The sequence below is a fragment of the Macaca nemestrina genome, chromosome 1, assembly GCF_043159975.1.
Source record: "Macaca nemestrina isolate mMacNem1 chromosome 1, mMacNem.hap1, whole genome shotgun sequence".
NCBI lineage: Eukaryota > Metazoa > Chordata > Mammalia > Primates > Cercopithecidae > Macaca > Macaca nemestrina.
In genome coordinates, this window is record NC_092125.1 from 18,935,892 (window position 1) to 18,951,498 (window position 15,607).

The 15,607-nt window shown below is 46.2% G+C and overlaps 1 protein-coding gene across 2 annotated transcripts in view; it reads right to left on the reverse strand.

The window, feature by feature from the left end:
• LOC105499152 (polypeptide N-acetylgalactosaminyltransferase 2) overlaps positions 1 to 15,607 on the reverse strand; it is a 224,600-nt gene that overhangs the window by 16,620 nt on the left and 192,373 nt on the right. For both annotated transcript variants that reach the window (XM_011771621.3, XM_011771622.3), the window contains exons 9-12: positions 13,466 to 13,553; positions 12,189 to 12,292; positions 7,433 to 7,559; positions 70 to 162 (exon numbers count right to left, since the gene is read on the reverse strand). In XM_011771621.3, coding sequence (XP_011769923.1) covers positions 70 to 162; positions 7,433 to 7,559; positions 12,189 to 12,292; positions 13,466 to 13,553 — 412 coding nt within the window. The remainder of the gene's footprint in view (positions 1 to 69; positions 163 to 7,432; positions 7,560 to 12,188; positions 12,293 to 13,465; positions 13,554 to 15,607) is intronic.

Consider the following 15,607-nt stretch of genomic DNA (forward strand, 5'->3'; position numbering starts at 1 on the left):
GTCCCTTACCTCCCACCCCCGCACCCCAAGAATCCCCAGTAATTGTGAGAACGCAGAACTGCCACTTACTTTCCATAAGGAACGTTTCTAGCCGAAGGCACTGCTGCATAATAGAAATTTTTGTATTCATCCATCCAGACCTCTGCTGCCCGGCGGGTGTTTCTAGAAAGAAAATAAATCTTGAGGTGTGATTTGCTTTCTTTCTGTCTGCATCACTCCATTTGCACCTGTCTGCTGGAGTATGACTGAGGCGGCTCCCTCTGGATGTGCAGCAGCTCCAGCTGGGATCACGGCACACAGCAGAGGGCGGGCTGTCCCCACCAGCACCTAGAGCTGGATCTGTGGGGAGCCAGCCTCAGCCAGTGCTTACTGAACCATTGGAATAGCTTTCTTGTCACACAGATGGTCAAAGGGCAAAAGGCAGAGTTGAAATTACAGCACAACCTGGTATTTTAAAGGAGGGACTGGGGGCTGTATCATGAAGGACAAAAGAAAGTCACTCTTTAAAAACTCTCGCATCACGTGTCCACAGAGCCTGGGGCCGCAGAGCACAGCAAGGAGATTCCAGGCCCCACGGCCTTCTCCATCATGGCTACGACACTACCAGACAGCTCTGTGGAAAAGTTCAGACTACATGAGATAAGAGTTCCTGGGAAAATCACTTTCTTTTCTGCAGGGCTGAGCGGCAAGACCGCCATGTTTGCACTAGAAACAGTGATAGGAAGGGGCGGGAGCTCCACGCCCCATGTCTGTGTGCAGTGGGCTTTTTGTTTTTGAGACGGAGTCTTGCTCTTGCTGCCAGGCTGGAGTGCAACGGCACGATCTCGGCTCACTGAAACCTCTGCCTCCCGGGTTCAAGCGATTCTCCTGCCTCAGCTTCCTGAGTAGCTGCGACTACAGGCATGTGCCATCACACCCAGCTAAACTTTGTGTTTTTAGAAGAGACTGGGTTTCACCATGTTGGCCCGGATGGTCTCGATATATTGACCTCGTGATCCACCTGCCTCAGCTTCCCAAAGTCCTGGGATTACAGGTGTGAGCCACCACGCCCAGCCGGCTTTTCTAGAAGGGAAGAAAACCATGTACTTAAATCTCATGGAGAGAACCGTGATTTGCCATAAATAAAGCCCCTGGGACAAGCTACTCTTGAGTGTCTGGTAAGCATTAAAGGCTATCATCTGCATAGGTATCAGCAGCGCATCCTGCCAAGAATTGTCTTAAAGCTTCCATGAAGTAGCAAGCACACAGCAAACCTCTTTGCTTCCATATTCTGGTCTCAGCTACAAGGTAGGCTCCCACTTCAGGCTACAGCCAGCCCTCCTTAAGAATCCCATAGAGAAGGCACCGTGTTCTTCTAAAATAAATACAGTAAGGAGGCAATGCTCGCCTTTTAAAATAATTCCTTAAAATGGCAAACCTTTCAACTGATCTGAGATACCATTATTAAAATAATTTCTGTACGGGGCCTATATCTAAGGTGATATATATACTTTCTCATTTTAGGAAGTGGAATATGGACTATTATCTACAATGCCTTTCAACACAGATAAGAAAATATGAATGCACCTATTCTCTGACCCAGCAGCTCTACTTCTAGAAATGTCTCTCAAGGAAACAATCAATTAGGAATGAAATATACATGTGAAAATATGCTCACTTCCGCTTTGTTTATAATAGCAAAAAAAAAAAAAAAAAAAAAGAAACTGTATGACTAAATATGAGGAAGGAATCAAATGAAATATTCTGTGACCACTAAAACACAAGTGTGCATCTTACATGTTGACATAAATGATTTCGTGGATTTGTGGGAAAATAAAATAGTTTGCAGAATTGCACATAGTGGATATGTGTGTAGAGGCAGGAGAGCCAGTGTGCAAACAAGAAAAATAGATACTGACAGACGAATTCATCAAATTATGAGAGCGTTATGGCACAACTGGTTTGGTGATGAGACTGATGAATTTTTACTTTCTCTCTGTTAAAAAATATACAGATACAGCGATGAGCACTTAAAGTGCTGGGGGATGCTGGATCATATATATCATTTCTCAGAAGAGACACTAAATATTGTTAGTGAGGTTTTGGGGTCTTGCTAAGTGACCTCAGCCTTAACCTACGCCTAGTCAGTTTTCAACCAGTTATTAACTTAAATACTTGTAACATCTGGCACCTGGATTTCCCCAACAGGGAAATGAAAGGATTTGATTCCAGAATGTCCTAGGTTCCTTTCAGCCTTAATGGTTTAAAGGTTTTATGAATTCTAGTCACACTGTTTTCAAATCACTCAAATTCTGAAGTGATTAAGTCACTTAAGAATTCCTAAACGCAAAGCAATTCTTTCCTATCTTCATAACAGAAAAGGATAACCAGGCAGCCTCAAAGAATGACCTCCATGTGCTACTCAGTGCTAGCTCCTTTTATTCATGTATTTATTGGTTCACTCAGGTATTTATTTGGTATCTACACCAAACAGTCTCAGTGCTGCAGATACAGGGACACCTAGGGAGACTCACTTTTATCTAGGCCCTCCTTGTTATTGCAGGTATTTGCAAGTATTTAGGTAGCGAAATATTATACATTAAATGTCATATATTACAAGTTGGGCATCCCTAATCCAAAATGCCCTAACATCCAAAACTTTTTGAGCACCAACATGAGATAGTGATGAAACTGCCTTTGCAAAAAATGTAACAATGACAAAATTGACAGTTTAAGGGATCTGACCTGACTGACTCCATCTAACTTCTAACGTCTAAACTGCCCTTGTTCATTCCTGGACACAGGCAGAACTAACTTTGGGAGAAACTTAGTTTATAGTTTAACTTTAAAACAAAGATGATAACAGTTCTTTCCCCAAACAAACCCTCTTTTTGTCTGGGTACCAGACTGCCTCTGTTGGACTAACGAATCAGCCACAGATTTGCAACTTCTCCAATTACTCCTGCAGATAACATCACCATTGCAGAATCTAAGATTGGCCTTTTGTGATGTCTTTTCAGGCTTCTGCACTTCTGATGACTCCATCCAGATCTCCAGCTGGTCCTGTGGACCCATCCATCCAGAAGCAGACTCCATGAGCACAAGGACCATTTTCCACACCCCTATGATTGTACCCCATCCAATCAGCAGCACCCACTCCCTAGTCCCCACCTCCCTCCAGATTATCCTTGAAAAACCCTAGCCTCTGAATTTTGGGGGAGACTGACTTAAGTAATAAAACTCCAGTCTCCCACTTAGCCAGCTCTGTGTGACTTAAACTCTTTCTCTATTGCAATTCCCATCTTGGTAAGTCAGCTCCACCTGGGCAGCGGGCAAGATGAACCCAGGGGGCGGTCACAGTGACGCCTTTGCTTTCTGATGGTTTAATGTACACAAGCTTTGTTTCATGCACAACATTACGAAAAGTATTGTATTAAATTAACTTCAGGCTATGTGTATAAGGTCTATATAAAACAAACACATTTTGTATTTTGACTTAGGTCCCACCCCCAAGATATCTCATTATGTATACATGTATATATTCCATATTCTGAAAAAATCAAAAATCCAAAATATTTCTGGTCTCAAGCATTTTGGATAAAAGATACTCAACCTGTATAGCAGATTAAGAGAACCTGCAGCTGGAAAGAGACCTCAGAAATATAGTCATATAATTCCAAGTCTTTATTTTTCAGATGAGTCGACTGGGTAAAGGGCAGTCTGGCTGAAGGTCAACAGCAGGGCTTTTTAATCAGATCCATGCTGCCCCAAAATAACGAAACCCTGGGTCAGCTTCTTTTCCAAATCTTGAGAATACAGGCTCCTGGGCCGCGAAATACAATTGAAAAAGTTTCTCTTCTAACAAAGAGTGCGATGTCTTGAGTACTTTAACGTACTGTTTTCTGAAATCCCACTGTTTGCCGGGAGGCTTTGGTGTGGGGTGTCTGATACGTTATATAAAGAATCTCATGCGGCCCCAGGAAAAAGCACATATATCCACGTTTTTGTTCGATTTTGTAAAGCTTATTGTGTAAGATCATATTTTTGTTTTTAATAAAGAACAAAAATGAAGCTTCAACATTTGTGAAGAAACATCCTTTTTGAGAGAAGATAATTTGGTCAGAAGCATTATTTGTTATTTTGGCTTCTATTAAAGTTTTCTCAGAAATCAGATTCCCTGTCCTAAAAATCTGACTTCTGTATAACAGGTATATTGTATCATCTGTACTTTTAAGAAGTTTAAAGATGGCCAGGCACGTTGGCTCACGCCTGTAATCCCAGCAATTACAGGCGTGTGGCCGAGGTGGGCGGATCACCTGAGGTCAGGAGTTCAAGACCAGTTTGGCCAACATGGAGAAACCTTGTCTCTACTAAAAATACAAAATTTGCTGGGCGTGGTGGCACATGCCTGTAATCCCTGCTACGCAGGAAGCTGAGGCAGAAGAATCACTTGAATCCAGGAGGCGCAGGTTGCAGTGAGCTGAGATCGCACCACTGTACTCCAGTGTGGGCAATGAGATTGAAACTCTGTCTCAAAAAAAAAAAAAAAAAAAAGTTTAAAAATGGCTGGGCATGGTGGCTCATGTCTCTAATCCCAGCACTTTGGGAGGCCAAGGTGGGCAGAGCACCTGAGGTCAGGAGTCTGAGACCAGCCTGGCCAACATGGTAAAATCCTGTCTCTGTTAAAAATACAAAAATTAGCCGGGCATGGTGGCACATGCCTGTAATCCCAGTTACTTGGGAGGCTGAGACAGGAGAATCTCTTGAACCTGGGAAGTGGAGATTGCAGTGAGTTGAGATCGCACCATTGCACTCCAGCCTGGGCAACAGAGCAAGACTGTCTCAAGAAAAAAACTAGACAAAAGATAAGCTAGCAATTCCCACACCCACACCCACCCCAAGGCTTTCGCTATTTCAGTAGGGGCAGCACGCCAGCACAGTTGTGTAGCAAAGCTCCTGGGCATCACCCTAAATTAATTCCCTGCTCTACGTCCCTTCTCTCTGCCACCCTATTAGCAAACAACTGCCTGCCTCACCATGGAGCTGGATCTGACCCCATCTCCACTGCTACACACCCGCTCCAGGTACAGCCAGGTGCTGCTTAATGACAGGGACACAATCTGAAAAATGCATTCTTAGGCGATTTCGTCATTGCGCGAACATCATAGAGTGTATTTACACAAACCTAGATGGTGTATTCTTAATGTACACCTAGGCTACATGGTACAGCCTATTGCTTCCAGGCTACAAACGTGTAGAGCAGGTGACTGTCCTGAACACTGGAGGAAACTGTAACACAATGGTAAGTATTTGTGTATCTAAACATAGAAAAGGTAAACACACGGTACTATAATCTTAAGGGGCTGCTGTCACCGACCGAAACGTTGTTACAGGTGCATGACTGCATCACATCTCTGGCCTGGGCTACTCCAACAGTGCTCACAGGACCCTTGCTTCTGGCTCCAAAAGTGGAGGGGACACTCATACCATTGTTTCACCATAGTGTCACCTCCTGGCCACCCTCTGCCCAGCAACCACACGGACCTTTCCAAAGCATAAAACAGACATCGGGCACTGCTGAAAAGCCCCAATGGTTTCTGCCAGAATCAAATAACATCCAACGCTTCCCATGACCTGCAACGGTGCACAGCGGGGGCCCGTCTAGCTCTTCTGCCCCTGTGCACTGTCCCCTCACTCTCTAGGTTCCAGCCACCCTTGGCTTCCACTCTGCCGATATGCCAAATGCACTCTTACCTCAGCAGCCCGGATCTGCTCCTCCTACAGGGAGTCCGATTCCTCGCGGTCCCAGAGTGACCTCCTCCCACCTTTCAAGTCTGAACTCACGTAACACCTCCTCAAGGGTTCTCCTAACCTGAAAACTTCTCCTTCTGCTTGTCATAATCATGCCTGACCACATGACTGCATTTTATCTTCTTCACAGCATTGATTACTGTTTGAAATTACCTTATTTAGCTGTGTGTTTTGCTGTCTACACTCAAGAGAAGGCAAGCTCCCTGAGGTCTGGCTTGTACAATGTTCTATCTTTAGCACGTAAGAGAATTCCCTAGGAGAACACTTGGCTTGACAGAATGGCTACTTGCTATTTTACTTTCAGAAAGCCCTTCTGTTGGCATCTTCATGTTTACTAAACTATATCTACTGGCCATCAAGAATGGTGACTCTGTATCATGATGTCTTGTGGTATACACATTTAGTACAGCTTGACTTTTAATATTTGCTATGGTTTGAATGTCTGTCCCCTCCAAAACTCATGTTAAACTTTAATTGCCATTGTAACAGTATTAAGAGGTGAGGCTGTTCTTTTTTTTTTTTTGAGACAGAGTCTCGCTCTGTTGCCCAGGTTGGAGTGCAGTGGCGTGATCTTGGCCCACTGCAAACTCCGCCTCCTGGGTTCAAGCAATTTTCCTGCCTCAGCCTCCCAAATAGCTGGGATTACAGGCGCCCACCACTACGCCTGGTTAGTTTTTGTATTTTTAGTAGAGATGGGGTTTCCATGTTGGCCAAGGTGGTCTCAAACTCCTGACCTCAGGTGATCTGCCCATCTCGGCCTCCCACAATGCTGGGATTACAGACACGAGCCACCACGCCCAGCCGAGGTGAGGCCTTTAAGAGGTGACCTTTTAGAGGTGACTATGCTATGAGGGCTCCTCCCTCATGGGTGGGATTGATGTTATTATAAAAGGGAGAATTTGGCCCCCTCTTGCTCTTTCCTCTCCTGCCATGTGATTACACATTAGGAAGACCCTCGCCAGACACCAGCACCTTGATTTTGGACTTCTCAGCCTCCAGAACTATGAGTCGATAAATTTCTGTTCATTTTAAATTACCCAGTCTGTGGTATTTGGTTAGAGAAGCGTAAAATGGGCTAAGACAATGTTGCTTTTAATTGTACCTTGAATGGTTTTATATATATATATATAAAATGAACTTTCTTCTTAAAAAAAAATTTCCCATAACATTTTCGGGGGTGGTGTACAGTTCTAAGAGCCTTCACGCCCATGAAGATTTGTCCAACTACCACCACAACCAGGAGATAGAACAGCTCTGTCCCTCCCCCAAACATCCCTGGTGCTGCCCCTCTGCAGTCACATTCCCTGCTTCCCTGCCATCCCCGCTCCTGGCCACCACTTGTCTGGCCCCCATCACTAGAGCTGCGCTTTTTATGAGGCTATGACATGAGTGGAATCATGTATGTAACTGCTTCTCCTGGAAAGGTGCCCAGGTTGTATCCTGCATCCGTGGACCGTGCCTTTCAGGCGCCCAGGCTGTATCCTGCATCCGTGGACTGCGCCTTTCAATTGCTAAGTGGTATTCCATTGTATAAATGCACCACACCCACTGAAGGACATCTGCCCTAAACAGCCCAAGGTCAAGTCCTGCCTTCAGGGTGGTCAGCAATGTTTTGGACCCCGCTCAGCCTTTCACTACTTACCGGGCAAAGACAGTGCCGCTGCCACCCGGGAACGTGTAGGGGTGCTGCTTCCGGAACACATGTCCCACACGGCTGCATGGGATGATCTCCAGGCTGCCACCACACTGCCACACGCGGAACGAGATCTCTGAGATGATGAACAAGACATGGGTGACTGGCAGAGCCTGGGACGCTGCTCTGCAACAGCAGACATGCCAGGCAGGTACACAGGCCCCCCCACCATCCCATCATGGGGCTCCCCTGCCCTCTGCTGTTGAAGAAGACCTGATAAGGACCTTCCTCTTTCCAGAACCTGATCCAGAACTCTGCAGGAGAGACATCTGACACACTTGGATCTCTGGACCACAATACAATCAAGAAAGAATGTTCACGGGGAAATATTTTTCAGATGCGGAGTAGAAACCTTGAGACAAGAATGCTTCTTGGCCTATTGTAAATATCAAGGCCTCCTGGCATAAGATCATGTATACCCAGTAGCATCACAACTACTGCGCGATGAAACACTTGTGCTGAATTCCTCACTAGCTGGCTCACGATCATTTGCACTTGCTTAGTATCAACACTGTGGGAAAAGGCAACACTGAAGGTATATAAATATGTACAATTAAGCTTTATTGTTACATATTCTAGACAACCATATATGTCATCTTTCTCTAAAACTTATTTTTAACAGACTGAACCCCAGGATGCATCTTGGCTTTTCCCATCCAGGGAAAAATAATCCCTTCCCTCAAATGGCAAAGCTGATTAAATACAAGTCCCTGTGCATTAGCAGGCTCAAGCCTCCTGGCAGAGTTTGGACTTCTGGACCATGGACTTAGGGACTGCCTGAAGGACTATGGTAGTGATCAAAGACAGTCAAGTAACTGACTGATATCTCCACACTGCTCACAGGCTTGGACCCGTCAGTAACCAACTGGCCCAGGTGGAATGCTCCTTGGGGAAGGCTGCTGTTCACCTGCTTCAACACAGAACTGGTATGCAGGAGGAATGAGACGTGCAGGGCTAGGCACTACCCACACCTACCTAAACACACAGACTGCCCTGGGCGCTGGAACTTAGTAGAAGCCTAGACTGACTGGTGCTTCTTTCGTGACACACAGGTACCTTCGGACCAGGTACCTGCCCGTATCACCACTGACTAGGTGAGTGACTGGAGTCTGAGTCAGGGGTCTGACTGAATGCAAGAAACAGATTCAACAGAAAAACTAAGATAGGATTTTCTGAAAGGCAAAAACCAGTTTTTCTTCACAAGGTTTGTATAATACAAAAGGGAATTTTCCTCAGTATCATCTAAGATCCCTAAGAACATGTTAGGGAGGCAGGACAAAAATCAACAGTTACTACGAATGACAGGACTTCATTCTTTTTCTGGCTGGACAGTATTCCCAGGAAATTAAGTGAAATAAGAACAGAAAGTTGAACACCATGTTTTCACCCATACGTGGAAGCTAAAAAACATTGATCTCATAGAAGTAAAAAGTATAATGGAGGACAGTCAAGGCTGGGAAGGAAGGAGTAGGGATTTGTTTAAGGATACAAAATTATAGCTAGAGAAGAGGGATCCTGCTTGTGTTCTACAGCCCTGTAGGTTGACTCTAGGGACTGATAATATATTACATAGTTTCAAATAACCAGAAAGAGGATACTGAATGTTCCCAACACAAAGACATGATACATGTTTAAGATGACAGATATGCTAATTTCCTTGATCTGAGCACCATACATTATATGTATTAAAACATCACTATGCACCCCATGAATATGCACAATTATTATCTTCAATTAACAAATTAAAAGAAGTACAAATATTCACATATAAAATCTACAGTGTGTGCAGCCACTGTCACCAAATGCAGACAGATCAGAAAAAGGGTGGGTCCATCACAAACCATACAGTGGATTGATGGCAAATCCTGCAGTCAGCCTAGTTACGGCAACAGGTGCCCAGACTGCCAGGAACACGGCAGGAAATACAACACAGGGGTCAGAACACCATGAGTTTCTACTTGGGTCCAGCAAACTAATGCCTCACTCACTAGGAATGGGTGATCCATGCAGCTGTTACGGGGCTTTAATAAGCAGCTCTCTTGTAGTAATAGAAAACGTATGGTTACAATCACACAAGCATAAGCAGTCAAAGTTTCTGACTTTACTTTTTACAGTTCCCACACAACCTAAGAAGTTGTCGGCCAGGCACGGTGGCTCATGCCTGTAATCCCAGCACTTTGGGAGGCCGAGGCAGACAGATCACCAGAGGTCAAGAGTTCGAGATCAGCCCGACCAACATGGAGAAACCCTGTCTCTACTAAAAATACAAAAAATTAGCCAGGCGTGGTGGCACACTCCTGCAATCCCAGCTACCTGGGAGGCTGAGGCAGGAGAATCAGTTGAACCTGGGAGGCAAACATTGCGGTGAGCCAAGAATGTGCCACCGTACTCCAGTCTGGCAACAGAGTGAGACTCCACCTCAAAGAAAAAAAAAAAATTTGTCTCTATTTCAGAAAATAAAATTTAAATATCCATTTGCCTCACCAGAAGATTTAGAATCCTGGACTAGGAAATCCCCTTGGCTTCTCTATGGTGAGTCTGTTAAGCCAACGAGGGATCCCAGGGCTTTTCTGGGATATTTTCAAGGCTAAGTACAACTACAGTTATCTTCTGCGCTGATTTCATTTGAACCCTATAACTTTGAGGATAATTAGTAAAACTCAATGGCTTTTTAATTAGGCAGTTAGTGTTTACATCTTGGCTCTGAGACCCTGGGCAAGGTGCATGCCCTCTGCAGACCACACTCCGTTAAGAAAGCACAGAGAGATGATTCCCTGGAAGTACTTAGCACCATCCTTGCACCGCAGGGATGTAGAGAAGCACAGATAATGCCCCCAAGGAGCCTTACCCCCTGTCGTTAGAGCTAAGGGTTAAGTTCTTAGTCCTCTGTTTTAGTTGCTTAAGTGACATAAGGACTTACATGATTAGGAAAATGGGAAGCTCTGGTCATTCCAGTGGAGCACACATTGAGGAGGTAGTTTTGGATCTTACTTGGGCCTCTCTGAACCACACACCTCTCCCAATGCACACCCACAAAGGCCCCTCAGGCCGGCAATGGCTAGCAGTGTGCATGGCCCCCAGAAGCAGAAGCCAGAGCAGTGCTAAGGAGAAAGGCTCATGGCAGGCCCTTCTCATGTGGAAGCCTTTGAGCCCACTGAACCTCACGGGGAGTCCAAGTCCTTGGCATAACCCAGGAGAGCCCGTCACGGAGGGAAAGACGGCCCAGCCTTCCTGGGCAGAGATGTGCTCCTGCTTGCAGGGTTCATCTTCACCCCAACCTGAACCGCTCAGGCCCTAGAACCTCCTAGGCACAGCTACATAATAAATACAAACACCAAACCACAATAAAGCAGCTCCTTACAACAAATCTTCCCCCCAGTCTCTGGGTGAATGCCTCCTTAGATATTTAAATCAACACTCTTCCTACACGATGACACAAAATGCTGGCTGATGTCTCATTTCAGCTAATGGTATGCACACTTCTGAACACCACACTGCTTTTGAAAAATGGCCACCTACGTGACACGCTGCCCTACTGGGTGACCCTGGCCTGCTGGATTTCCACTAAATCAGTAGGAGATACCCATGGAATAGGGTGACAGAACTCTCTTTAGAGGGTTAACAATTCTGAAGCCTTTTGTACTCAAATGACTTCAATTCAAGCTTTCCCTAGAGGTTGATGTATCATTTTAAAACAAAAACCCAAAAGGAATTTGACTCACGGTCCCTCCACCCGCGCAGTATAGTAATTGAGCCTAAAGAAGCTTTCAACATCAAACCAAGGCAGAGAAATCCTCAAAGATGAGATGGTATCACTGACTTCAACATCACAAAACAATGGAAAAATAATAGGCTAGGCTAGTCTTGTCTTTTAAAGTAACAAAAATTTTCAAAGTCTTAAACTATGAAAAATGAGTGGCCTCATTTTTTCCTCTTTCCTTCTCCCCGTCCTCCAGGGTACACTCACCCAAGGACGAATGTAAGTTAACAACACGCAGCAGCCCAGGAGAATTCGCTCAGAAAGCCAAGCATTTGAAACAAAAGGCTTTAATTGAAACAAGCAAAAAAACAAGAACTCCCCCACTCCAAACCCTAAACAAACAAAACAAATCTTTTTATCTTTTATGCAGTAAATATAAGGCTACCAATGTAGACCACAATGTATAAAATTTCACTGTGCCTAAACCCGGGTACAAATGATTTGCACGGGGTATTTAAAAGCAAACAAACAAACAAAAAAACAAATGAGAACCATTCACAAAGGTAGTCGAGAAGGGATTAAGTGCCAAGGCCTCCCTGCCCCATCGGATTTTCATGATTTCAATTCAACCCCACCAGCCTTGCCAGGGTTCATTTTCCACTCTCCACCACTCAGCATGAATCCAAGCTCCTGGACTGTTTCCCTCTGTTTCTGCAAGGCTGCATTACAAACACTTGGGTTCAGATGACTTGAAAGAGTTTGCATTCCCTTCAAAGACTTTATCTGTATTCTGGCATCCTCCACTCTAACTTAGGGAGGCACATTTTAATGCCCAACCCATTAGACTTTCAGGAGCAAAAGCAGTGTTATGTATGTGTTTGCAAGGATCGATTAAGCCCAGTGAATGGTCACTCTGAAGCCTTTTAATTTTTTTTTCCAATTGGCACCCTGCCTTTTGCAGAGCTGAGGCACTTCTCTGTCCTGAGATTCGAGGCTTGTACATACCTAGGTTCTCTCCTCCCCACACATCCATCATCATGTCGTACTTCCCCAATTCTTCAAAATAGAACTTATCCATCACAAACAGCCCACCAGCAATCATGGGGGTTCTAAAGAGGCAGAAAGAAGAGGGGGGAGGGAGGAGAGGGCAAAGTCAAGGTTAGATTGCCAGCACCCTTGCGCCAAGGCCAAGCCTTGATTCTCTAACAATAAGCTGACCTTTGGAACAGCCACACTGCCACTGTTTTCTGCTCAGTGCCCAGGGTGCCGCTCTCTCTGCTTCACCATTGCTGCCTTCAAATGCCTCCCCTACTGTTCCTGCCTGGATGTTCCCACAGTGCCAGGGGCTGGACTGAGCCTCCCCTATGTGGGAGTGACTGCTGGGGCTGGATCACTCCCTGACATGCTGGCAGAGGCAAAGAACTCGGCCTTTCTGTGTGTCAGTTTCCTTATAGGGTAGCTACGAGGACTGCAAAAAATCATGGGCATAAAGCCCTGAGCACACTTGGGAAATGCTCCAGAGTACCAGCTCTCATTATCACTATCATAGATGATGCTCCACCTTCTACAAGGGAACCCACCATGCTCCTCACTTCATCACCACAGGAAGTGGCTGACAACAGATGTACGCTGAGCTCCCTACTTTGTTTCCAGAAGAGACACTGTGCGAATTCAGTGTAAAGTGCTGGGAAGGTCTATAGCACACTGCAGATGTTGGCTAAATGTCAGCAAATGTATTTCAGTGCTAAGTACTCTGTGAATGCTCTCTCACTTAACCGTGTGCCGACTTGGAACAGGTGGCCCCGTTCTCTCCCCAGCTAGAGAAGGCATCCTGACTCTCAACCAGGAAGCCCACTGCCCGGCCTGGGAATCTTAAAGCATGGGCTTCATTAGCATGGGTTCCCTCCTCTGCAGGAGAGCAAAAGCCTGCTGGGCAGTGGCAGCATAAGTCTCCAGCTGCCCACCAAGCCCCTTTTCCTGGGCCTGGGGTCGGCTTGGAGATCCTGCTCGGCTACAGAAATGCTCTACAGTATCAACACACAGGAATGCACAGACCTAGCAGATACGCCTTAGAAACCTATGTGAGACTTTGACTGTGGAAAAGAAATCTCCAAGGACTTTATTCTATGACCTGGTGGAAGGTGCTCATCTTTGAGCTGAAGGGGAACGGGAGGGCAGAAGGTGAACGGCCCCACTGGGTCTCCAGACGGCCAGGCCCAGCAAAGAAGCCAGAACCTGGGGTCTCATCTGGGAGAGGCACCCTGAAGGATGCTGGCACTTACTTTATAGGGGCGACTGGGTTCCCCTGCCGCGACCTTCTCTGCTCAGGCGTCATGTAATCCCACTTAAACACCAAGTTCCAATCGAAACCTGCCAGCCAGGAAAAGAAACAGGGTGTTGACAAGAGACTGGCCACTTCCTCCCGACACCCCCATTCCTCACAGCTTAAAAATATTCGACGTTTGGACAGAACTCAATGAAAACCACAACAAAGCCAAAAAAGAAGGTGTGGAGGAGAGAGAAGGGGACTGGGGGCGTGGGTGTAACTGGAAGAGAGAGACCGGCAGGGAGGGTGAATGTTGAAATCTCCCTGCCCCTCCCTAAATAAAATGTGAGTCAGGCTTTTCTAATATTGAAATGCATAAGAACAAATGAAATATGGGGAGAGAACTGGGGTCTGTGCGGTGATTACCAGGGCATGTCCAAGGCCCGTAAGGATGTGAGGACAAAGCATCCGCTATGAAAATCAAGCCGTGGCACCTCCAACACTGCCCCAGGCGAAGGGAATGCTGGGGAGGGAACGAGGCTTTGTCAGTCCCCTGGGCCAGCAAACTTCAGACTGTATTTGCAGCAAGAATGGAGTGGGAACACGCTGGGAATATGAAAACTTTAAGAGAAAATGAGCCAGTGGAAGTTGCCAAGCTGGGCAAATAAGCTTCAATTTCAGATATATTTGGCACCTGCTGCATTTCATTTTTGGAATCCAGACACCTGAGGATGGAAGAGCCTGAACCCTGTACCTGGACTTGGTTGTGGGCATCTGCAGGGCCTCAGGTCTTGCTCTCGCTTCCAGGGTCACATGCATAGTGCCTATTGGAGGCCAGCAGGCCCCACCTGCGGAAGCTGTCCTGGTGCATCAGGAGGCCACTTCTTGCCAAACACATGGCTCATGGTGCTGCATTTCCAATTCCAAGGGTCTGATAGCCAAACCTAATGACTCTAGGGCCATGCATCTTTCAATCCTCTTAAGCTCTCTGCCATCAGGCTTTTTGTCAACAGGGCTTTTGCAATGTTCAAGTTTGGATTTGTCTGCATGCTTTGAATTCATAGTCTGTCCATTCTGACAGCCCCAGTGACTGAAGGCTGGTGGGTGGGGGTTTCTGAGCATCCTGGGCTGGCCAAGAATTTATGGCTCTGGACAAAGAGGTCTCCCAGCTCTCTCACTGCAGGATAGAGTGGCCTCAGGCAAAGAGACAGGGAAATGGACAGGGGCCCCGGCAGTGGGGACAGGAATGCATAGAGAGGAGACCCCCACGGGTCCCTGAGCTGGCTCTTATCACGGTGCCTCAAAGGCCATGAGGGCAAACCAGAGAAACAATGTACTGGCTGTTTCACCAACAGAGAAGGTTAAGGATGAGCCGACATAACCTTTCCTTTATTTTTTTGAGGTTTACTATTATCTTATTATTTACTTTATTAATTTGGTCCAAAGAGAGAGGCTATAGCAGATTAAAGATCTGCTAAGAATGGCATCCTTTTTAAAAGGAATTTCATAAAAAGCTCTTAGGGTGAATGTGGTCCCATTCCTCTGACCCAGAAGCCCTGCACCCCCACACGGAGCACCTGGCTGTTCTTGCCCCTGCTCTGACATACACAGCTGCTTTGGGAGAAATAGAGCCCGGTAGATCTCAGCTCTTCCAATACTTGGGGAAATAAAACGTTCTGAAAGCCAGGCTTTCTAGCTATCTAAGGATGCCTCCTCTTTAATGTCCCCAAACATTTTACTTCTTATCATTCGCTGGGAATCTTTCCCGAATGCTATGTTTCCCATCCTAGGTACAGTCCTCCAAGCATGCCCGCCCTCCCGCTGATGTCTAATTCCATTACGCCCTGTATGGCCAGCACAATTATCATCCCATTTCCCAGATGGGGAAGCTGAGGAGCAGAGGCAAAACGGCCTGCCCATGATGACGGGGCCTGCAAGAGGCAGGTGGGACTGAGAGAGGTAGCTGGGGAGAGAGTGAGGCTTTGTCAGTGTACGAATAAACAGGGTCTCACTCTGTCTCCCAGGCTTGATCATGGCTCACTGAAGCCTTGACCTCCCAGGCTCAAGTGATCCTCCCACCTTAGCCTCCTGAGTAGCTGGCATGCCATCACACGCAGCTAATTTTTTTTTTTTAATAGAGACAAGAGTCTTGTTATGT